General features: G+C 41.2%; 1 protein-coding gene across 1 annotated transcript in view; it reads right to left on the bottom strand.

Moving 5' to 3' along the window:
- Positions 1-3398: 3398 nt before the first annotated feature.
- The window catches only part of LOC140202164 (ALK tyrosine kinase receptor-like), a 328364-nt gene continuing 306204 nt past the window's right edge, over positions 3399-25558 (bottom strand). The window contains exons 18-21 of the mRNA XM_072267037.1: positions 17372-17473; positions 12242-12376; positions 10583-10673; positions 3399-4252 (exon numbers count right to left, since the gene is read on the bottom strand). Coding sequence (XP_072123138.1) covers positions 3443-4252; positions 10583-10673; positions 12242-12376; positions 17372-17473 — 1138 coding nt within the window. The 3' untranslated portion in view covers positions 3399-3442. The remainder of the gene's footprint in view (positions 4253-10582; positions 10674-12241; positions 12377-17371; positions 17474-25558) is intronic.

The raw sequence follows: 25558 nt of genomic DNA, 5'->3' as shown, positions 1-25558 counted from the left end.
AAAGAACACTTAAGACAAGTCAAGGAGATGATAATAGAGAAGCACAGATCTGAGGAAGGGTACAAGACCATCTCAAAGGCACTGGTCATACTTTAGAGCTCAGTGCAGTCAGTTGTAGAAAAATTGGAAAAAATATGAAACCACAGTCACACTGCCTAGGTCAGGCCTTCTCTCTAAACGTAGTCACTGGAGAAGAATGGCACTTGTAAGAAAGGCTACTGTGACGTCAACACTCACTCTGAGTGAGTTGCAGAAGTCAGTGGCTGCCAATGGAGATGAGGTTCATGGCTCCGCAATCTCTGAGGCCTGTACAAAAAAAGGTACTTATGGAAGAGTGGCAAGGAAGAAACCCTGACTAAAAAAAGGCATATCCTTGCTCGTAAAGATTTTGCAAAGTATCATTTAGAAAATACTGGAAGGATATGGAAGAAGGTCCTGTGGTCAGATGAGACTGAATTGGAACACTAAGAGGTATGTGTGGTGTAAATCCAATACAGTGCATCAGTCAGGTAACACTATCCCTACTGTAAAGTATGCTGGAGGTAGTCAGGACTGGAAATCTGGTCAGGATTGATGAGAAGTTCATCTTTCAGCAGGTTAATGACCCAAACCATGCTACCAGATCAACCAATGAGTGGCTTGAAATAAAGAAAATTGATGTTCTTCATTGGCCCAGACAGAGTCCTGACCTTATCCAGATCGAACATCTCTAGCAAGACCTCTTGAATGCCGTCCACTGCCACTTCCCAATTAATCTGGCACAACTTGAGCAATTTTGCAAAGAGTATAGGCAAATCTTGCTCCATCACATTGTGTAAAGCTAATAGAGACTTATCCAAAAAGAATATTGGCTGTAATAGCTGTGAGAGATGGTTGAACTAAGAGTTGAGCAAAGGTGGATGAATACTTTTGAACTGCTGACATTTCAGTTTATGAATTTTTACTTTTTCATGCTATTCACTTTTTTATAGGCTCTACAGTGGGGAAAAAAAGTATGTGATTCACAAATAAAAGTTGTTAATTACATTGATCAAAATCCTTTGCTGTAATACTCAATTATGTGAAGAAAGGGTTGGTGGCTGAATATTTTTACAAGACACTGTAGGTGCACAAGCTGGAATGGTTATTGGCTCAAGGTAACTGTAGGAATATGGGGATGGGATCTCTGCTACATTGCTGATCCTCCTTGCTCAGAAGGAAACTTAAAGGTAAATAAAGGTCAATTTAATAAACAGCAGATAAAGAAGTTTGAATAAACTATTCAGTCTTCTACTGGTTCCAAAATTTAAAAAAATACGTAGCTATTTTTAAAATTGCAGATTCTCTACTTTTTGCGTGAAGAAATTTCTTCTCATTCGAGCAGAAATCTTCTGGCTGGTTTTCTTGCCTCCAATGTTTGATGATGCAGATCTTCAAGATTTTAATAGATTGCAATTGAGTCAACACTAATTCAAAGGCATGGAATTTTCAATAAAGCAGCATGGATGTCTTCAATAAAAGTAATTATGTTATTTGAATCATTAATATCTGTAGGGTATTATGCAGCACAAAAATGAAGAGTAAAAATGAAATATCTTTACAATGATGTGCTTGTATGTAAATATAGAAAAAGGATGTAAAGGAGAATCAGACAGCCACATTTCCATATTATAATAATCTAAAAACTGTGACCGAGTCAAATCCAAGGTTCTGTGCTTGCTGAAACAATACAAACAACTGTAATAAGATTATATTAATGTACTTTATGATAGGCTAATTAGCAGCAATTTAATTCAGAGGTTACATTCCACCATAAATGAAGTGCAAGTCAAAATTAGTTATAAACAAAAAAAGAAAAATTAAACCAGTTGTGTTAGACATTGGAAATACCCCCAACAATACAAGTGTACACAACAAATCAGGCAGCATCTGTGCTGAGAGAGAAAAAGAGGTTCAGGTTAATGACCTTCCACTTCATTAACTTTTTTTTCTCTCTCCACAGATGCTGCCTGATCTGCTGAATATTGTCTGTATTTTCTGCTTTTATTTTAGTTTACAAATAGGTCTGTTACAATGGTTGATTTGTGCAAGCCACTGCTATAGTTGAGGAATTTGTAGGGAACTGGAAGAATTCTTAGCTTTGTATGTATAATATTGGAAATTAATTTGTTTTGGAAAGATGAATAAATTATCAAACATGATCTTAAATAGGGGTCATTTTGGTAACAGTTTGGGCAAGTAGCTTTTGCTTGTTTGTCATATTGGAATGAAGTTTCTTAACCATTCTAATACACACTTAACGTAATAGTCATGTAGCAGAAGGTGCAGTAATTAGGCCTGGATTTGGACCAGATACAGGGCTAGTGTCTTAGTTCCCCTACGCTCCTGGTCTGAGTCTCCATCCATCCCTTTCAGTCCAGTGAAATACAGAGAGTTAGGACTGGGAACAAAGTGGTGATATCCACATTCAGGCAGTTGCTACAACCCCAATCTCACAGAAAACTTGTATTCATAGTCTGCTGATTTGTAGTAACTTGGTTCTCAGTACTTATGGAATTCTCTTAGAGGTCTGAATCAGAAAAAAAGGCATAAACCCCTGAAGATAAAAATCATTTTTATTTTAAACTTACATGCACTCACTTACAACCTGAGCTGAGGTGAAATGCTTACTGCTTTCCTGGGGAGAAGTAGCACCCTCCCACAGTATATTGCAGCATTTTGGGTCGAGTGGGCATCTTGATTTCACCTTTAGTGTAGTGTGAGGGTGCCTGTCATTTGTGTGCAGATTAAGCATCCATCCATTGTTTCTGCTGATTGATCAAGAGCAAATGTCAACCATGATTGAGGTCCTAACATTACATGGAGAGTGCTAAATCTCTGTTCTCCCTCATATTTTGCATGAATAACTTTTCATGTTGGTTTTGGTCCATTGTTAAAGTGGCCACCCTTCAAAATTGCCGTTAAGTACTTTGAGATGTTGTGATTATGAAAGGTACCCTATAAATAAAAGCATTTTCTTCATTTTGAGATCACAATGCCCCTCATAGGGTTAATGCCTGATCATTTCCTTCCTTAGATGTTGCAGCTGCTGAGAGTTGGTGGTAGGCAGAGGAATGAAAGCCAGCAAATATAAAAGAATGAAGAATTCAGTGTTGCAGGTTTAGCTTGTTGTGCAACTTTACTTAAAAACACTACTTTAGTTCAAAAGTCATATAAATTAATTCAGCAGGTGCTGAAGAGTCTCTTATAGCTATAACTTCAGCACAAATTTGCCAGTACAGTACACAAGCTTGGTACCTTCAAATGCATGAGCTGCATTGGAGCTTGCTTCATATCCAAATGTGTCTTGCATTTTATTTTGGAATTAAAACAAGAACCTGTGCTAGTCCTGTGAGCCAAATGGTACTTGTTGCTGCTTCTATTTGGTGTAAGTCTTGCCTAAATAAAACCACCTTTATCTCTTTTACAGTATAGTAACATTTACGTCCTCTGCAAGAGAGAGTCCCGAGTCCCAGGTGGGTATATTGGCAACAGGGTGAACACGTGGGTCCTGTTGGGCAGGTAAGCCCTTATTAACATGTGAGTTGTAACCTTCCTTACAGGAAGCACAAGCAGATGTAGCTTCAGAAGACAGTCCTTGCTGGTGGTTCTGCTGCTGTTGGTATGCATAACTCACATTCCCACAGGGGAATTGGTGCAGCCGGAACAGAGGCACATCCAATGTATTGGCAACAAGGGAAGAAGGTTCTAGCACAACTGCAGAAGCCTGCAGCCTTGGTGCTGGGGTGGGAGCAGAAGAGATGCTGCCACTGGCACAGAAACTGGAGTCTTCTCTTTCTGGTGGTCGACTCTCAGTCAAAGTGTTGTTGTTTTGCACAACAGGCTTTTCTGTGAACCATGACCCATATGTGGGGTTCCAGAGGTTGGTGGGTTTTTTGCGGGACCCTCTACCTTGTTGTAACGTAGAAGAGCTGTTCATTTTGGAGTATGCCTTGGCGATGCGAGGCCCCTCCTCAGCTGAACCTCCAGTATGCACAGTGGCAGTATCACTTGGAACAAATCTGATCCTATGGTCACCGAGGCAGAGGCTGGTTGGACGCTGGGGTGGTGAGGAAGGATCAGTAGAGACGTGCTCATTCTCTGCTTCTTGGGCTGGTGAAACGAGAAGTGGTGCCAATCCATCAGGGTCATCTGGGCGTACAGGTACGTTTCCTTCTTCTTCTGCAGCAGGTCCGTATTCCACAGGCAAAGAGGTATTAATTACATCTGGATCCTAGGGAGAATGTAACAACATATTGTTAACAGGATCACAGAACACACAACTGTGAACTGCCAATGAAATAACAATAAACTAAAAGAGAAACCCTCTTTCTCTGTTCGTATCTACTGGCTTTTCTGCTCAGTATTTCCAGCATTTTCTGATTTTATTCTAGGTAGGTGGAAGTACCAGGCTTGGCAGAGGAGTACTGATACTGATACTGATACTCATGGGGAAGGACCACCTCCAAAGAAGGAATTAATTTCAAAGACATGATCATTTGTAAACTATCAGGTGACAATCTGCTGCCCAACCAGTTACCTTGCCAATCACCACAGTTTTCTCTTTATTGAATATCAGTGTATCTTGAAGTCCTTGAACTCTTGTTATTTCACCTTTAAGTACCTCCCACTTGCTAAAGGTTTCTTTGCCCCCAACAACCTTGCCCCATCAACCTATCCAAGGTTCAGTTTAATACCTTAAGACCTGTCTTGCCCCAATTCAACCTAATGGCAACTGTTCCTAAACTGCCCCCCTAACATGTTCAGCATAACTTTTAACCAAGCCCTTACTTCTGAATGCCAGGATTCTGCTTGCATTACGAACCACTCTTTGGAAATCAAATCGAAAGTTCAAAGACTTAGCTCCTTTTATTCAATTTAGAACAATGCCATTGAATCTATATTGTTTCTATTAATTCCTTCAGTTGATGTGCGTCAACTCAATTTTCTGTGTTAAATTTAATTTGTTTCTTCCCAACCTTATCAGATTACCTATCTTTTGTTCTGGTCTATTACAATCTTCTTCACTGTTTAATATTATAACTCATGGCATAAAAAGTATGAGGCAACAGGAATGACAATAGACCATTGTTCCCACTCAATTATTTATGTCCACTCTGTCATTTGATAACACTAATTTTCTAAACTCATTCTTTCATTTTAGTATCTCCCTACAGGCACTCAATTCTAATGTCATACTTAGTGTAGTTTTACTTGTGGATAATAAGGTATATGTCTGATATCTTGGTTTGAAAAACCTCATATCCATTCCACTCAATCTAAATCTCTTTCCATCTACAAATATGAAACAAATGTTTTGGCTGGTTATGACATTGCTCAAAAATCAAATGATAAAAAAGCAGAAATTTCATTGTATGCTGAATTTACATTTTATTTCCCCTCATTCTGTAAATTTGATTAGACATTTCCAAATTTGAGACATTTTTAAACCCCAAATGTTCACAGTCTGGGTGCACATGATAATTCCCTGAACCATGTTTGGACAATCAAAGTTCAAAGTAAATTCATTATCAAAGTACTTATACGTCACTTCTCCGTGGATTGTCACCTTGTTGAGGTGGAGAAGTTTGTGTGGTCCTGAGATCCCGAGAGCGATGCCGTCTGGAGCTATGATCCTGGTAGGGTCACCCATGGCGGTAAGGTTGAGGGTGAAGTCCCTGACAAAGAACAATCCAACCAAGACCTCAACGGTGGAACAGGCAGATGAAGTTACTTCGAACTCAATGGCTGTGAAGGCAGATGAAAGCTGCAACAAATCCATCAGCTCCAATTGTCGTGGTTTCCATGCCACTGGAATCAGTTGGTTGATTTGTGAAGTATCCTGTGCTTCTTGGAGTGCAACATCAAGTACACATTAAACAAATACATGCACAGGCGTCTTGGCTCTGTGGGCCACTTCTTCAAGTTTTTCGGCGATCAGGGGAGGGCGGCGGGAGCAGGCAATGTGATGGCTGGAAGCTCCTAGTCAAGAATCGGCACGAAAACGGTGAATACTTGATTCAGTCACTCAACTTTTAGACAGAAGCAGTATTCATGTCTGAGCAGCCCTATTTAGGATCCACTCTGCTCACCCCGAACTGGGAAGGGGCTAGAAAAGGTGCCCTAAAAATAGTCTGCTTCACCCCATTCTGTCTGGAAAGCGGCATTCAGAGGGATCACCATCATGCGGTCGAAAAACATTGAGAAGTGAAACCATGAAATTTGGGATCTGGAATATACAAACTCTGATGGATAACCCAAACCTTTGTTGCCCGGGAACTCCAAAAATTCAACTTTGACATTGTTGCTCTGAGCTAGAGAAGGGCAACTAAAGGAAGAGCAAGGTCAATACACCTTTTTCTGGAAAGGACTTGATCCTGAACAACCGAGGATCCGTGAAGTAGGTTTTCCCATCCAAAACAGCCTACTTCAGAAGCTGACAGAGCAACTACTGGGAATCAATGAACATCCCATGACCCCGCAAATCCAGCTCGTCAAGAACCAACATGCCACCATCATCAGCGCCTATGCTCCAACTCTGGACGCTGAAGATGAAGTAAAGATGAACTTCTACGTCCAACTTGATGACGTCCTTTCCTCTGTTCCCAACAACAAGATCATTCTCTTGGGAGACTTCAGTGCCAGAGTTGGGAAAGATTATAGGCTCTGGACTGGAATAATAAGCAAGCAAGGAGTTGGGTTGTCAACACCAATGGAACACTCCTCCTCACCAAATGTGCTGAACACAACCTGGTGATTACAAACACCCTAGTTTGCCAGAAAAACAGGCACAAAGTCTCCTGGCAGCATCCATGCTCCAAATACTCATCGACTACATCACTGTACGATCTCGAGACCAACAACTCATCTCGTCCACTATGAGAATGAAGATTCGGCCCAAAAGGAAACACCAAAATCAGAACACTATTAAGAAATTCAATGTTGACATCCTTCAAGACATCAACCATGTACAGAAGTTCCAACAAAATCTTCAAGAACAACTGCCTCAACAAATCCCATCATCTGTAGAAGAACACTGGAATCAATTGAAGAACGCTATCATCATCTCCTGCAAAGAAACAATTGGGTTCAAGACAAAAAAACATTAGGAATGGTTCAATGATAACGACCAACAACTCATCGACGAAAAGTGAAAAACTTTCATCACCTTACAAAATGACCAACAATCGGCTACCAAAAGGAAGTGCTATCAGGAATGCAAGGCTGCAGTCCAGAAGAGCACCTGAAACCTGAAAAACCAGTGGTGGAGGAAGAAAGCTCAGGAAATCCAACAACTAGCAGATGCCAACGACACTCGAGGCTTTTTTTTAAATGCAACTAAAGCTATTTTTGGCTCATTCGCTCACGGTCAAGCTCCTCTCAAAAGCAAAGATGGTTCAACCATCCTGAAGAGCAATGCTGACATCAATTCTAGATGGAGGGAGCACTTTGAAGATCTTCTAAATCAAACCGTCTCAGTTGACAGGAATGTGATTAACAGCATTCCAAAACAGCCCTTTGACCACTCCCTAAGCAAAATACCAACACTTGAAGAACTCAAGGAAGCTATCAAAACCTTGAAAAACAACAAGGCCGCTGTACTCGACGGAATACCAGCCGAGGTCTACAAAATTGGAGGTAACCCGCTTCATTACCAACTGTATCAATATCTCATCAAGATCTGGATAAATGAAGACGTACCAGCAGACTTCAGAGACTCAGCAATCGTTACCATTTACAAAAGGAAAGGCAATCGATCCGAATGCGGAAACTGTCACGGAATTTCCCTGTTAGCAACAGCAGGAAAGATCCTCACCCGCATCATGAACAACTGACTCAAGCCTTTAGCCGAGAAGATCCTTCCGCAGGCACAAGTCGGTTTTAGACCATCACGTTGAGCAATCAACATGATCTTCACAATGTGACAACTACAAGAAAAAGTTGTGAACAACTTCAACCTTTGCACATGGCATTCATTGACCTCACCAAAGCCTTTGACTAGGTATCAAAGGAATTCCTATGGGATGTCCTATTCACTTATGGATTTCCTGAAAAGTACATTCGAATCCTGAGGCTCCTCCGTGATGGCATGCTTGCCACGGTCATGGTCAGCAACAGTAACTGTGAGCCTTTTCAAGTAAAATCAGGAGTAAAATAGGGATGCATGATTGCCCCAGCTTTGTTCACCATCTTCATTGCGACAATCATCCACATCATCAAGGACGACCTACCCCCAGGAATCGAAATTGTCTACAGAACAGATGGCAGACCTTTCAATCTTGCCCGTTTTAAGTCCAAAAACAAGACATCCACGAGTTCCCTCATCGCATTCCGATATGCAGATGACAACAGTGTTGTAGCTCTCTCAGAAAATCACCCCTACGACAAATTCTGACTACCTTCAACCGTGCATACACGAAACTTGGACTTACCATAAATTCCAAGAAGACTCAGATCATCTACCAACCATCACCAACTGAGACAAATCGGACAGAACCATCAATTCAACTTGGCAAAACAACCCTGGAAAATGTGGACCACTTTCCGTATCTTGGAAGTCACCTCTCCTCCAACGTTGACCTTAATGACCAGATCCAACATCATTTTAAATGTGCTGGAACCAGCTTTTGGACATCTCCGAACAAGAGTCTTTCATGATCGTGACATCTGAACAGACACCAAAATGTTAATGTACAAAGCAGTGGTGATCCCAACGCTCTTGTATGCATCAGAAACCTGGACAACATACCGACGGCATCTAAAGGGACTTGAAAAGTTCCATCAACGCTGTCTTTGAAACATCTTAAATAACAGCTGGGAAGACAGAAGAACCAATGTCAGCGTGCTAAATGAAGTAAAAACAACAAACATTGAAGATTATGTCATCAAGAACCAACTAAGATGGAGTGGTCATGTTGTTCAGATGAAAGATGAACGTCTGCCGAACAAATCTTCTACTCCCAGCTTAAAGAAGGCAAACGTAAAAGAAGTGGATAACAGAAGAGATTCAAAGATGTCTTAAAAGCCAACATGAAGAAACGTAACATCGACATCAACAACTGGGAAACCAACGCCAAGGACAGGAAACTCTGGCAAAGCATCATCTGAGAAGGAACAGCAACTTTCAAAGCCAACAGATGTGCAGAATTGAGAAGAAAATGGAAAGAGATGCAACAACAACCAAGGCTCGATCTGCCATCTGGAACTACCTGTCCTGAATGTGGAAGAACTTTCAAAGCCAAGATTGGACTCATAAGCCACTTGAGAGCCCATAAGTAGATCAACAGAATGAAGACCATCATCCTCGACCTCGAGGGATAGCCACGACGACGACTTATACGTCACCATATACAACGCTAAGATTCATTTTCTTGTGGGTATTTGCAATAAATACAAGAAACACAATGGAATAATTGAAAAACCGCCCCCAACAGGACAGACAAACAATCAATGAGCAGAAGGCAACAAACTGTATATACAATAATAAATAAATCAGCAATAAATATTGAGAATATGAAATGAAACATCATTGAAAGTGAGTCTGTAGGATGTGGGAACTGTTCAGTGATGGGATGACCTGGGACAACCAGGTTTTCCCAACACCATACTGGACCGGGGCACTTGTCAGTGGAGAAATAACTTGCATTCATCCTTCAACTCCCTAATCCCACAGCTTCTCACCTCCCTCCGATTCCCAGCATGCTCACCCCAATCTCATAATGACCTGTGTTCCCTGAGCAGACCTTGATCCGTTCCCCCACCTCCCAGAGTACTTGTATCTCCCATCCTTGATCTGCTGCTGATCCACTACACCCTCTATAACTCACCACTATTGAAACATCTCCAGTCTCCTGATTCACACCACCTCTAACCACCACCACCACAGAAGAACCAAATTTGCAGATCTACACTTCCATCCACTGCCGAATAGCCCTAGTCACCCTGTCTGTCACAACCCTATCATCGAAACATCATCCTTCTCATGATCACCTAATTCTTCTCCCATCGCTTTCCTCCTGTTCCTCTTATCTGCTGTGATTTTCACTATAAACCAAATATTGTTGGCTTCCTGATAGATTGGTCCCCTTACAATGAATGCCATCTTGGCATTTTTTTCCTGTGATTTCAAAACACTTTAAGGGTTATGCCACTTCATGGTTTAAAGAGAAAGTATGAATGCTGTTATTTAACTTCTTGGGATGAACTTTTTTCTCTATTTCCTTGATAGTATCAATTTTCTTCAAAACCTTTTTGTGTCTCCCTATTGCAATCTCAAGCCAGAATCAATTCCTTGGAATTTCTCCTACTTCATTTTTTTTGTCTTGTATTTCCTCTCTCTGTTTTCTTCTATTTTCTCCTCTTCCTTTCTCACCAATTATTTATCCACTCCATAATTTAATTTTGTCTTCTGGGCTTCCATTGTTGGTTCCTGCAGCAATTTCCAATTGAACGCTTTTGAAAGTTTTGATTTATAGTATTCACCATGTTATCCTATTCCTCTTAAGGATGAAATGGATAGCTGTAATGTTAGATAAATATCACTCTGCCCCGAAATAATGATTACCTGTGTACAGTAATCTATTCTTTCCAATATAGTTGCAAAGTTGGGTCTGTCCTCTGGCTGATGCTGCCAACACTGAGTCATTATTCGGTACCTGAAATACATATTAAAAAAACATAAGAAAAACAACAAATTTCACAACATATGTCAGTGATAATAAACTTGATTTTAATTCTAGTATTCTTGGTTTATGATTTATTTCTAGTATTTCAATTAAAATTGTAAATTTTTACTTGTATTTTCTTTCAACATTGGTAATACTATAACATTATAAACCTAGATATTTCACCAGATTTTGCAACAAACTTTTAAAGCTGTTTATGTAGCCACTATTCTCTGGAGAACCATCAGCTTATGATGCAACAAGCTAAACAGCATGAGGCACTATAGTGTTTTTGGCAGAAGCAATTTTGTGTTTTTACTGTGACATTATGGGGAGATTTATGTGGCTGCTTATTGTTTATTTAATGACATTTACCATTGGGCTCTTCAGGAAGCAATAATGGATGACTAGGTACACATTTTGCACAGCTGCACTCTGCAAGGTAGCAGTCATTACAGCTTGCAATAAACTTTCACAAATACTGTAGAAGATATGTGAAGCCCTGTGCCCACTTACTGCTTCGTCCTTCAAGACACAGGAAAAAGTGTCTGTTCTACATTTAGCAGACTTCAGCATAGCTATCAATATGGTCAAGACTGGAGGTCAAATACTTGCACATTTCAAAATTTAACCTACAGACAGAAGCACAGTTACACTTTGACATGTTCATTATGTGTTTCATTCTCAAACCATTCCAAACTTTACTAACACAGGAAAAAACACATAAATCAGCTTGTAATTTCCCTTTAATTACAGGGACAAAGTTGAAGTCAAATTTGGTGTGATCGTTGCACTTGTCAACTCTGTGGGTGTGATCAAGACACCAACTCTGTGGGTGTGATCAAGACATCAAGCTCAGCCTAAAGGCTCTAATTAGTCTCCTTTTCTCAAGTGACAATTCCATTTATTCCAAAATTACTCAATCCTCAGTAGCTGCTGATAGTAACCATTTTTTTCAGGTGTATTTTGGATTTTTTCCAGAGTTAAGAACATTTTCCTGTGAGAAAATCATGATCATACAGCCTGTTGTTGGAAATTTTCTCAATATTATGGTTAGTCCATTGCTTTAAATCAATATACTGTCTATAAAAGCCAAACATTTATACATTAGACTGGAAATATTTTATACTTAACTTTTTTTTTGTTACTCAGATTAGGTGATTAAGATATTTTATGTTTAAAATTCATCCCTTTTAGCATTGTGTAGGCAGCCTATGTAGAGATCTGACTACATTAACCTTTTCCGACTACATACAAGATTGTTCAAATAAAAAAACAACTATGAGATACAGCATTATTAAATCTGTATAAAATTGATTATTGTAAGCCCTTTCCCTTGCTTGCTAATTGGGAGTCACTTTTAGAAATGCAAACTATCTAATAATCTGTGTCCCAGCATGTCATTAAGTAGATTAGATTGATGAAATGTCTGTAACCCCAACAGAAGATAGTAAAATCAGATTATACTAGAGCCTGAAAACGAGTAACAGGAAGGTTTAATTTGTCCAGATCAGCCTTCTGGGGAGTTATGCAAATCAGTTTGAGAAGAGCTTACGTACACTGGACCAGGGCAGTTTTTAGGCGGGTCCATTCGGCCACCGTTAGTGACAAACTCCAGCACCTCTTGGTTACTTTTACTGGGATATGGCATATACCCGAGTGAAAAGATTTCCCACAGTAACACTCCAAAGGACCTGCAACAAAACAACAATGCATAATCTTACACAGTTCAACAACAAACACAAAGCTAATATCTCAGATTTTCAAGAGGACATCAACTCTGAAGTTCTTCCATTTGAGACTTCATTAAACTTTACGTTAATTCCTTTCACCATGTTTGTTTTCATTGTTTAAATCTTTGCTTAAATGCAACTGCCAGTTAACATAGTGCATATTGTCTTTGATTTTTCCATCTTGTTTTGAGGCATTTTCAGGCAAAGCAAAAGTAACCAGATAAATTGAAAATAATATGTACCAAGAAATTAATTCAACTACTAAGCAGATACTACTGTGTACAGTGAAGGAGATGAGCACCTTTTAGTCACTAGTGAGTAATTTTTTTACGCACATCTCACTGAGGCTTTGTGGTTCAGAGGTACTGATTGTGAAGCTTTCCTCATTAGCACATTAAGTCCAAGTAATTTCATGATAAGCCACTGTATCCAGCTCCAGCAATAGGGAAGTATCATTCCATGGAGAACGAAGAAGATACTGCAAATAGTCGTACATACACATGTTTGGGACATTATCTCAAAGCATGGGGAGAATCCTGCTCCAACCCTGTGAACAGTACATGCAAAGCCTTGGGATATTCCTTTCCAGCAAGTAAGGTAGCACCCATTGAAACAACCGTGAAAGAATAGAAAATATTAGAAAGCAAATCTTCACAGGATGAAGCCACCCAATAAATAAGTGCCATAAGTGAGCTTTAATTACTGCCTTCATGCATCTGGATTCCACTATTGTCAAGGATATTGTGGAATTCTAGAGTCCTGAGATCCCAGTGGCTGTGTGGGGAATGAATTGACAGGATGACAACATCCCTGCCAATGCTGTTACAACTGTTGCCTGTCAGCCGGCAGCTCAGACTATTGCTATATGTGGCATAAATTACAGCCCCAAATCAGATTGCCATGGCCTCGAATTGGCTGCATTTCCCAACTGCAGTCTTCTTCACCTTATGGTGGTGGGGTTGGGGAGGAGTACAGCACAGTGGACATGGAACAGAAAAAGGCACATGGAAACTATGGATGGAAAAGGGAGAGACAGTCCACAGGCCATGGCTTCATTCTCTTGCTTGGATGTGGAAAACAGTTTGAAATGCTTGGTTCTGTGCTGTGATGATTTGTTTGTGGGTGCGTGTTACAGATAATCAGAAACATGGTAACTGTGGGGACTCAATTCCTATTTATTAGCATTGCTCATGGAACATAGAGCTATCAGCAAGGACATTACAGGCAAGTCTGTGTTTATTGCTCATCCTATTTGCTACTGCTGGTGAGAACCCATTTCCTACCTTGCTGCAAAGTTTGTCACACAGCATGGGAACAGACCCTTAAATCCACTAAGTCCATATAAACATTCAGCACCCACTTATTTTAATTTGACATAATTATTCTACCAACAGTCAAAGTACGTTTTTTATCAAAGAGTGTATACATTTTTCAATCTTGAGATTTGTTTGCTTACAGGCAGCCACAAAGCAAGATACCCGAAAGAACCCAATTACAAAAAAAAAATAAGCACCGATATCCAACCTACAGAGAAATGGGCTGAAAACACAAATCATGCAGACAATAGAAGTGAGCGACAACATTCCGAACCAAAATGAGTCCTTAGGTCCGAACCCTGGAGCAGCCCGGAGTAGGCCCAAAGCCTTGCTTATCAGTTCATCATATTAGTGTGCATGGGAAGTCTTCATAGCCTCCATACCCCAGAGAGAGGAATCACCAACGTGGGAGAGTGAGCAAAATCAGCTCTTGTCTGCGATCACAACGCCCGTCTTTCCAGAATATTGTCTACATCATCTTTCCTAGTTTCTATCACTACCCACACTGTTGGTCACCTTACAGTGACCAACTTCCACATTTTGAAACGTGGGAGGAAAGCAGAACATCTGGGAGAAGGCCATATAGTCATAGAGAGAACTTGCAAATTCTACATGGATGACACCTCAGGTTAGGATTGAACTTGGGTCACTGAAGCTGTGAGGTGCCGTGGTGTCGAAAGAAATGTGACATTGCTGTTAGGGAGGTAGATGCAAAGCAGTGGATAAGCAGGCACGAGGAAGGGAGAGGAAAGGTATTTTTACAAGGGAGAGGAAAGGTATTTTTACAAGTAAGGGGAAAGGTTAGGAAAGGTATATTTTCAAGTGATCAAGTAGCGAGACTTGGAGTTCTTGTTATCTACAAGGTTATAATTTTAGCAGTTATTTTCCCACTATAACTCATTCCCAAGCATTATCTTATTGAATTTCTAGGCATCGTAACTAAAAAAGTGGTGGAATTCTATTAAATTACTGCTCATTTTAAAGCACACAGTGATAAATCAAATATCACTGTGGAGTCTTCAGAAGCTGCTTACTGAAAATTAACTGCATGCTGATTGTCAGTTATGTTGTTCTCTGCTCTTGTCTTTTTGAGGAATGGTGATTATTTTAAGATTAATTTTTTGCACTCATCAAGATGACAACTGACATTGCTGGGGAACAAGTCTTCCACTATCACCATTTAGCAAACCTACTTTCTAATTAAAGATATTGGTATTTAACCCCAATTCAGAAGAGTCCCTTCTGCTGCCTTTAATTTCCATATTCCTAGCCTGTGCTACATCAAAAACCATCTTCAACCAGAGAAGAATTTTTCTGTCTCTAGTCCCTTGTTCCTACCCTGCTCCCAACAACAGTACTGTCTTCAGGGGTGGGACTAAGTAGAGCTGCTGCCTCATCTCCCGCGACACCAGGTTTGATCCTAATGCTTGGTGCTGCCTGTGTTGGGTTTGCACATTGTTCTTGTGACGTAGTGGATTTCCTCCAGCTACTCTGCTTTCCTCCCACAACCAACAAGCACATAGGTTGCTTGGGTAATTGGCCTCTGTAAATTGCTCCAAGTGTGGGTGACTGGTAGAATCCAAGGGGAATCCATGGAAACATGAAAATAATAAGAATGGATTAGACCATAATACCATAACGTATACAACCAGAATTAGGCCATTTGACCCATTGAGTCTGCTCTACCATTTCATCATGACTGATCCAATTTTCTTCTCAGCCATAATCTCCTGCCTTCTCCCCATATCTCTTCATGCCCTGACCAATCAGGAGTCTATCAACCTCTGCCTTAAATGTACATAAAGACCTGGCCTCCACAGCTGCATATGACAACAAAGTTCACAACTCTCTGGCTAAAGAAACTCCTCCTCATCTCTGTTTTAAAAGGACGTCCCACTGTTCTGAGGCTGTTCCCTCTGGTCTTAGACTCTCCCACCATATGAAACAATAAGATAGGTTAGGGTAGGATTTGTGTATGGATGTGGAGTGAATGGGTCAAAAAACCTATTTCCATGTTGTATCTCTCAAATTATCTATGATTCTATAACAGTTGCAATAATATCTCCCTCTAAAATTTCTGTTCAGAAACTCCTTTTGGTTATTACCATCTTTCTGTGGAGCATTTGTTTACCTCATGCCTCTGTGAAGAACTTTTGAGAGAATATTCTGAATTAACTCCAGCATATGAATGGAAATTGCCTTAGCCACCTGACTGATAAGTAGGCCTATGTTAAAGCTCAGTGGTTTCAAAGTGGTGACATTACTCCCATTCAATGAATATGTTTTTGAGTCAAACAGATAATGCATGGGGCAGGCGTGAAGTTTACTTTGTTAGCAGTGATACAGTGGATTCTGGTTAATTGGGATACATCAGGACCCATACATTTTGGCCCAATTAAGTGGCTGCCCCAATTGCTGAAATATTATGAAAATAAAAAGTATAAAAAAGACAAACTATTATTTAACTGAGTAAAATTATGTACTTAAATGAAATACAGAACAAATTAGATCACTGCTCCTACTACTACAGTACCATAAAACTGATGCGAGTTGCAAACTGTTCGGTAACAGTGTCCTGTCCCAATTAAGCGGCATAGTGTTCCAAATCATCTAAGGGAATCCCGGCTATTTTCTTGATTAGTTTTTGTTTTTTAAGAGTTGTCCCAAATAAACAGCTACTCTGATTAACTAATGGCCCAATTAACCAGAATTTGTTTGGCCTCCTTCTTGAAGTGCTATGGACTTTCTGGCATAGATATTTCGACTGTGCTGTTAGGTAGTGTGTTCTAGGGTTTAGACCTCATGACAATGAAGTAACTGCAATATATTTCCACATCAGATTATTATGTGTGATGTTGCAATGTTCACCGAGCTTGGCAATTATCTTGCAGATGTTTCATCACCAGTCGAGGTGATATCCTCAGTGTGCAGTTGTTGGTGTTTCCTCTCTGGGAGTGCTTGTGTTTAAATAGGCCTCTGTTTACTTGGCTTGGCCCTGATTGGCTACCCCTTCAGTTGACCTTTGCATTCTATTGGCTCGCATTTCTTTGGTTCTTTGGGGTTCGTAGATGGTATTTAGTTTGATTTGTTTGTTTACATTGTCATGAGAAGAGAATTGCCCTTTTATAAATTCTCGTGGCTGCTTTGTGTTTGCCTGCAACAGAACCTCCAGGGTGTCCCGGTTAAAGTGATGTCCTTCTTGGTCTGTGTCTTGGAGCAAAGTGGTGGGGCTCTCATTCACCTGCTGCCCTTCTCAACCTTGCCGGTTGAGGTTACAGGCTTGACTGGGGTGCTGAAGTGCACAGCATTTTGTAATGAGCCACTGCACAGATGGTGGAGGGAGGGAATGTTAAGGATGGTGGATGTGATGCCAATCAAGGGGATGGTTTTGTCACGGATGGTGTTGAACTTCCTTTTAGATATATGATGCAGAGGCACCAGGTACAATTTTAACCAGATTTATGGACCATAAAAGAATGTGCGCAATTCCACTAGACTTATGATGTACATAGCAAGATAGTTCTTTCTCTTTTGTAGTCTGTGCTCTGCATATCACTATCAGTATGCTATCGCTTAAAACATGAGATATGTTACTTTAGTAGTCACAATGTTCACTTTTTCAGTAAGGAAACACACATACCAGGTGTCGGTTTTTGAGGTAAATATTCCTTCCATGAAGGCTTCTGGTGGCATCCACTTCACTGGGAGCATGGCACGGCCACCCTTCCTGTAATAACTCGCCCTGCAGTGTCAAACAACAAAGAACTGTCAATCTCATAGTCGTTAAAGGTAAATAACTGAATGTTTCTGTCCCTGCATGCCTGCCATGCAGAACTGCTGTCAGATCGGAGAGATCAACCCCTGTGCATTCCTGAGGTTTGGATGCTGTTTGGCCTCGGACATTGTGGTGTTGGGGTCTTGTTCAGCACGCCTGACAAGTATTGATACGGAGGTAAAGCTGGGTGTGGAGCTTTGTCTTCTGTCTAAACTATCAGCAGGTTTTAAATGCCTATAAACGTTCATAGATATTGATGTTCAATGTGATTAAAGTAAATAATATAAAAATTAAAAAAGATATTTTACAAGTAACAGGTTAATTATCACATAAACCACTTAAATATAATTAAGCCATTCATCTAAATCAAAAGAACTGCAAGAAATTATCTATCCTTCCTCTGAGCCCCCACAGCTACAGGCCTGGAATCCTAGTGGAACCAATCGAGTGTCAGATCATGCAGCCGATCTGAATGACACAATATCTGGGAGGCAATCGGTCGGCCAATGTGGTGAAGACCAACTGATGAGAGACCAGACTTTTCTGCGGGACTCTGGAATTCACTTGCCAGGCAAATCTGTCTGTAGTTCCCAGCCTCACAGTGCAGGCACCATAGTCCAGGATTTACTTTGGTTCCAGTGGTTGAAAACCAATATATTGCACTTAATCTTCTGGCAAGATTAAGTACAATATAGTACATTTGGACAGATGGTCAGAGCAGTCAACAGGTCCAATAATTTTCTTGGGTACAAATGAAATGAAGAGTCAGATACATATAGTTCTCGTGTTCAATTCAAGTTGCCTCATTATAGGAAGAATGTGGAGGTTTTGGAAAGGGTATGGAAAAGGTTAAGCAGAATGCTGCTTAGATTAGAGGGTGTGGACTATAAAGGGAGAGATTGGATAAACTCAGGTCATTTTTTCTGGAGGGTCAGAACCTGAAAGAAGTTTCTAAAATTATCAGTGGCTGAGATAGGTTTAGAGACCTTACTTTTTCTCTCCAGGGAGACTTGACAAGTATTACAGAATATGTATTTAAGGTGAGAGGGCAGAAGTTTAAAGAGGGTGTGTAGGGTCAGTTTTTGTTTACTTGGAGGCTGGTAGGTACCTGGAACAGGTTTCCAGGGGTAGTAGTGAAAGCAGATATGAAGGTGGTCTCTAGGGGTTTTAGATGAGCATACAAAAGTGCAGGGAGTAAAGGATATAGCTAGAAGGGATTTGGTTTAATTTGGCACAGACACTATGGCCAAAGGGCCTTTTCTTGTAAACACAAGGAATTCTGCAGATGCTGGAAATTCAAGCAATACACATCAAAGTTGCTGGTGAACGCAGCAGGCCAGGCAGCATCTCTAGGAGGAGGTACAGTTGACGTTTCAGGCTGAGACCCTTTCAGGACTAACTGAAAAAAGAGCTAGTAAGAGATTTGAAAGTGGGAGGGGGAGGGGGAGATCCAAAATGATAGGAGAAGACAGGAGGGGGAGGGATGGAGCCAAGAGCTGGACAGGTGATTGGCAAAGGAGATGTAAGAGGATCATGCGACAGGAGGCCCAGGGAGAAAGACAAGGGGGGGGGGGAACCCAGAGGATGGGCAAGGGGTATAGTCAGAGGGACAGAGGGAGAAAAAGGAGAGAGAGAGAGAAAGAATGTGTGTATATAAATAAATAACGGATGGGGTATGAGGGGGAGGTGGGCCATTAGCGGAAGTTAGAGAAGTCAATGTACATGCCATCAGGTTGGAGGCTACCCAGACGGAATATAAGGTGTTGTTCCTCCAACCTGAGTGTGGCTTCATCTTTACAGTAGAGGAGCCGTAGATAGACATATCAGAATGGGAATTCTTGTGCTGCACTGTTCTATGCTCTTGTCAATAGAGTTCATTTAACATAAACTCTATTGTATGTGTGGTTATTTTTGCAGACAACAAAATTAGCAGCCAATAAATTCTTGTGTAGTTATTTTCCCCAGAATTAAAAGAAAATACACCGCCTCCCTAAAACTGTTTAAAAACACAAAACAAATTGTGAATGTATTGGATTCCAGAGACTTTTGGCAAGAAATGAGCAATATAACACAAGAGGGTAGCAGATTCCTCCTGAGAGAGGTGCAGGCAAAGGAACGTGCAGGGAATTTTGAGGAGCAGCTCCTTGTACAGAGGCAATGATGGCAGGATGTTGTCAGGGATATATCTGTAAGACCATGAGTTTTCCCTCCATGAATCTGTGTCAATTTGTGAGCCCTGGCAATGCAGCAAAGTACCCCTTCCAGCTCTGAATGTAGAATTCACATTTATCAAAGATGGACAGGTCCCCAGTTTATTGATGAGCTATGTAATTATGACTTGTGTAACACATTGCCAAGCAGAGAAGCATTATACTTAGCATTTCTTAGCAGAGAGAGTCGGCAAGGTTCCAGTGCTAGGGAAACTCTGATTTTTGACTTGGATCAATGTAGGTACTTGTAGTTGGTTGCCTTCCAACCAATCACAAGACTTTACACTGCTGTCGTAGCCAAAAATCAGAGTCATCCTAAGGTCACTGATTTCATATTTTGGGTGAGTCTGTTTGAGGTTCATTTCACAGAGCACTGTGCAGAGCTCTTGTCCATGACTGCAGGAGAGACATAGCTGATTCAGTAAAAAGCACTTGTCTGGAGCCATCAGAATCATCGATTTCTCTGACAGAGAACAGGACCTGTTAGTATTCTGACCAATGTAACTGAAAATCCTGCCAGAGGCAAATGTGCATTACTGTTGGCAGCATTTAGTTGAACTGGATGCCAGGATTAGTATTAAAGTTCATATATTTCTCATAGATACAAATCTATCTTTATTATGAAAAGGCATGCACAAAAGTAGTTAATATCATGTTAACACAATTTACATTTGAGCATGCCATTTTTTGAAACAGTATTAATATTTAATTCTTTACATGTGTCCAGGTGGATTTTTTTCTCAATAAAGAGTAAAGACACACCACTGTGTCAAATTGCATTCTACACCTCTGCTCTGTAACAAGTTCCTGGCAAACATAATGTACAGTTATCCCAGAACAGAAGTAATTTTGATAAACATTTCTTCCTCTAAGACACCAAAGTGCTCCAGTCATTTTGTTCGGCACATGAAGTTCCAGCATTGCCATTTCATTTTGGGATAATAGTGTAGATATTAGCTCAGTTACTTAGAAGGGTTTATACCGCTGTACCTCTGCTTAATACAAAATTCCACTAAACATCTTTGCACTCATGTTCCATTACACATTGAAAGTTTCTGCAAATAAGATGACTGTTCCTGAACATAGAAACACTACAGCACAGTACAGGCCTTCCAGTCGAACGTTTAACCTACTCTCAGATCAATTTAACCCCCCCCCCCATAGCCCTCCAATTATTCTTTCAAACCTCTGCCCATCTAAGAGATTTTTGAATATCTCAACTGCATCGGCCTCTATCACCCTGGCTGGCCATTCTCTGTAAGAAAAAAAAACTTACCTCTGATATCCTCTCATATCACCTTAAAACTGTATTAGCCATTTTTGTCCTGAGAAAAAGGCACTGGCTGTCCACTCTGGCTATGCTTCTAATCATCTCTTACATTCCTGTCAAGTCACCTCTCATTCTCTATCACTCCAAAGAGATAAACCCTAGCTCACTTAACCTTTCTTCATAATACATGCTCTCTACTCCAGACAACATCCTGTTAGAACTTGTCTGCACCCTCTCTAAAGCTTCCACAGCCTTCCAATAAAAGAGATGACCAGTAGCAAACACAAATAGTAATGTTAACATGTTGTCATTTTGAACAAAACATGGGTCATAATCTAAATTGAGAGGACGTTGACTGGTACAATGAAATGAAGAAAGATGGAACTGATTCACAATAGAAGCAATTCTAATATGCTCTGGGTCACTGTTCCTCTCATTTTTGCATTGGTTTTTGGTATTCATCTGGTTTACATTGTCTTTTCTTGTCGACGTATACCAGGTGACCAACACAGGATATTGTATTTAGTTACTGATCCATTCTTGATTTTTTTTGTTTCTGAACAGCAAACGACACTGAGATCGGGGTGGGGAAGTAAGGTTTGAAAATAATCATGAGAAGTTTGGCGAGCAGTAGTAAATTGGGAAGATTGGTGAAGAAATGTTGATTGGAATTCAGTGCCTATGCATAAAAAGGGGAAGTTAAGGAAAATACGAAACGTCTGAGCTGGATCATACTGATCTTTAGCCAGTGGTTTGCACTGGAGATCAGATGCTAATCTACCTGACTCAGCAGAGTCTATATTGCTCCTCACAACTGAGCTGAAGGATTGAATACACTTTGAGATCTTTACACCAGGCATCTAGAGTGGCCCTATTTATTTGAATAGAAACACTAACCTTCATTAAAAAGAGTGGAGAGCAGAAACGGTGTTGGAAGATGTTAAGTATTAGGAGGAAGTGACCAAGGGCTGAAAAAAGATGGAATCTGATACAAGAGGACAGTGGATCATGGTATAAGGAGAAGGAAGTGAGGAAGAAAACCAGACTGAGGAATATGTAGCTGATGTGCAGATCAAGAGGGCAAGGATGGGGAAGAGAAGCGATCATGGAGTCAATGGGAAGAGGGAAAACAAAGGGGGTGGTTACCAGAAGTTAGGGATGTCAACGTTCATGTCATCAGGTTGGAGACTATCAAGGTGGAAGAGAGTCGCAGAGCACTTCAGCACAGAAACAGGACCTTTTGTCTATACTGAACTGTTTTTCTGCCTAGTCCTATCGACCCACACTCAGACCATAGTCTTCCATACCTGTCATCCGTGTGCCCATCTAACCTTCTCTTAAATGTTGCTACTGAACCTGCATCCACCACCTCTGTTGGCAGATCGTTCTACATTTGCATCACCCAATGAGTGGATAGTTTCCCCCTCAGGACCCCCTTAAATATTTCACCTTTCATGTACGGGGTCTTTCTTTTTTTTTAATGTTAAATTTAAAATGGCTTCTTTGTTATGTTATACTGGGGAATGCTTCTTTATTATGTTAAATGCTGAGGAAGTCTCTAGCTAGACAGTTGCTTGGGTTAGTACAGATAGCAGGGTGCTATTAGCCAACGGGTGTTCACGTATCGTTTTGTTTTCGGATGATAATGCTGTATCATATGACTGGGAACGGGGTTTTTGGGGGGAGTCGGAGGAGAGACTGGGAGGACGGTGGACGGGGGTTTTTGGGGGGAGTTGGAGGAGAGACGGGGAGGACGGTGGACGGGGGTTTTTGGGGGGAGTTGGAGCAGAGACGGGGAGGATGGTGGACAGGGTTTTGACGGGGAGTCGGAGGAGAGACGGGGAGGACGGTGGACGTGTGGAAAGGCTCTAGTTGATCACTTCGGGTGGTCCCGAGCCGTGAGTCGTCAGGAATCTATTGAGCTCCAATGGTTGCGCGCGAAGAACTTTGACTTTGATAAGTCTTGGCACCTTTTTTTTCATTACTTCCTTTTCTGTATCGAATTTATATTAATGTCATAGAATTAGTAATATCTATAAAGTGTACTTGGTAAAATGTACTGGGTGTGCTGGCTGACGATTGATGTTTGGGATTGATTCGGGCAGCAACTGACTCCGTGGGAAGTGTTGAGGCAGGTGCTGGGTGGGATTTCCCCTAGACATATATGAGCCAATATAACTGAGTGGTACATTCATACTAAACCTGTAGTTCTAGTTTTACATAACCTCAGGGGAAAACACCTGCATGTATTTACCCTACTTGTACCTCCCATAATTTTGTATACTTCTGTAAGATCTCCCCTCATTCTCCTACTCTCCAAGGAATAACCTACTTCAGCTTTCCTTTAACTGAGATCCTCAATTCCCGGCAAAATCCTTGCAAATTTTCTCTGCACCTTTTCAAGAATATTAGATGACATTCTTCTAGTCTGCAACTAGCTTTGACTTGGCAGTAGAGGAGGCTGTGGACAGGCAAGTGGGTGTGGGGAAGTGGAATTATACTAGTTGGTCACTAGGAGATCCTGACTGTCATGGGGGCAGAGTGAAGATGCCCGATGAAAAAATCTTCTGATCTGCATTGGCCTTCACTGATGCAGAGGAATTCAGTGGTTGGTAAGTTGCTGGAGAAGATCCTGAGAGGGAGGACTTATGAACATATGGAGAGGCATAATATGATTAGGAATAATCAGCATGGCTTTGTCAAAGGCAGGTCATGCCTTACAAGCCTGATTGAATTTTTTTGAGGATGTGACTAAACACATTGATGAAGGTAGAGCAGTGGATGTAGTGTATATGGATTTCAGCAAGGCATTTGATAAGGTACTCCATGCAAGGCTTATTGAGAAAGTAAGGAAGCATGGGATCCAAGGGGACATTGCTTTGTGGATCTAAAATTGGCTTGCCCGCAGAAGACAAAGAGTGGTTGTAGGTGGGTCATATTCTGCATGGAGGTCTGTGACTAGTGGTGTGCCTCAGGGATCTGTTCTGGGACCTCTTCCCTTCGTGATTTTTATAAATGACCTGGATGAGGAAGTGGAGGGATGGGTTAGTAAGTTTGCTGATGACACAAAGGTTGGGGGTGTTTTGGATAGTGTGGAGGGCTGTCAGAGGTTACAGCAGGGCATCGATAGGATGCAAAACTGGGCTGAGAAGTGGCAGATGGAGTTTAACCCAGATAAGTGTGAGGTGGTTCACTTTGGTGGGTCAAATATGATGGCAGAATGTAGTATTAATTTTAAGACTCTTGGCAGTGTGAAGGATCAGAGGGATCTTGGGGTCTGTGTCCATAGGACACTTATAGCTGCTGCACAGGTTGACTGTGTGGTTAAGAAGGCATACAGTGTATTGGCCTTCATCGACTGTGGGACTGAGTTTAAGAGCCGAGAGGTAATGTTACAGTTGTAAAGAACGATGATCAGTACCCACTTGGAGGACTGTGCTCAGTTCTGGTCACCTCACTACAGGAAGGATGTGGAAACCATAGAAAGGGTGCAGAGGAGATTTACAAAGATGTTGCCTGGATTGGGGAGCATGCCTTATGAGAATAGGTTGAGTGAACTTGGCCTTTTCTCCTTGGAGCGATGGAGGATTAGAAGTGATCTGATAGAGGTGTATAAGATGATGAAAGGCATGGATCCTGTGGATAGTCAGAGGCTTTTTCCCAGGGCTGAAATGGCTAACATGAAAGGGCACAGTTTTAAGGTGCTTGGAAGTAGGTACAGAGAGAATTCTGGCTTCTCCCTTCTTTCTTTCCAGTCCTGATGAAGGGTCTTGACCCAAAATGTTGACTGTCCATTTCCCTTATATATCGTCTGGGTAGCCTCCAACTTGGTAGCATTTCTCCTTCTGGTAAAAAAAAAAAAATCCCTCCCCCTCCTTTCTCCTATTCCCCACTCTTGCCTTTTACCTCTTCTCACCTGCCTATCACCTCCTCTTTCCCTTTCTCCTATGGTCCACTCTCCTCTCCTATCAGATTCCTTCCTGTCCATCCCTTGACCTTTCCCACTTACCAGCCTCACCTATCATCTTCTAGTTATCCTCCTTCCTTCCCCCCCCTCTTTTCATTCTGGTGTCTTCCCCCTTTCTTCCCAGTCCTGAAGAAGGGTCTCAGCTCACCACATCGACTGTTCATTCACTTGCATGGATGCTGCCTGACCAGTTGAGTTCCTCCTGCACTTCGTGTGTTGCTCTGGATTTCTCAGCATTTGCAGCCTTTCTTGAGTCTTTAATTATTTATCAGCAGTCTCTGTGCAGTTAGGAGGCTGGACCTACTGACAGGATGAGCTAACAGTACTAGGAGCTGTGGGATAGTTCTTAACCTTAGCCACTTGTGGTTTCATTACCTTTGTATCAGTGAGGCTGGCAGAACATTAGGAGCCACACTGCAGCAAAACTAAAACACAACCGCAGGCAATGCAGGCACAGACTGGGTCCAGTGAGATCCAGTTTAAAACCTGTCGAGGATGATAAATAAATATTTTTTTCATAGTATTTCACCTGGAACTGAATTCTAGTCATAATTGGGCAGCATGGTGGTGTTGTTGGTAGCACAGCACTTTAGTGTACAGGCGAC

The sequence above is a fragment of the Mobula birostris genome, chromosome 8, assembly GCF_030028105.1.
Source record: "Mobula birostris isolate sMobBir1 chromosome 8, sMobBir1.hap1, whole genome shotgun sequence".
NCBI classification, from domain to species: domain Eukaryota; kingdom Metazoa; phylum Chordata; class Chondrichthyes; order Myliobatiformes; family Myliobatidae; genus Mobula; species Mobula birostris.
The sequence above is the reverse complement of the archived record's forward strand: the minus strand, read 5'-3'. Positions and strand labels throughout refer to the sequence as shown.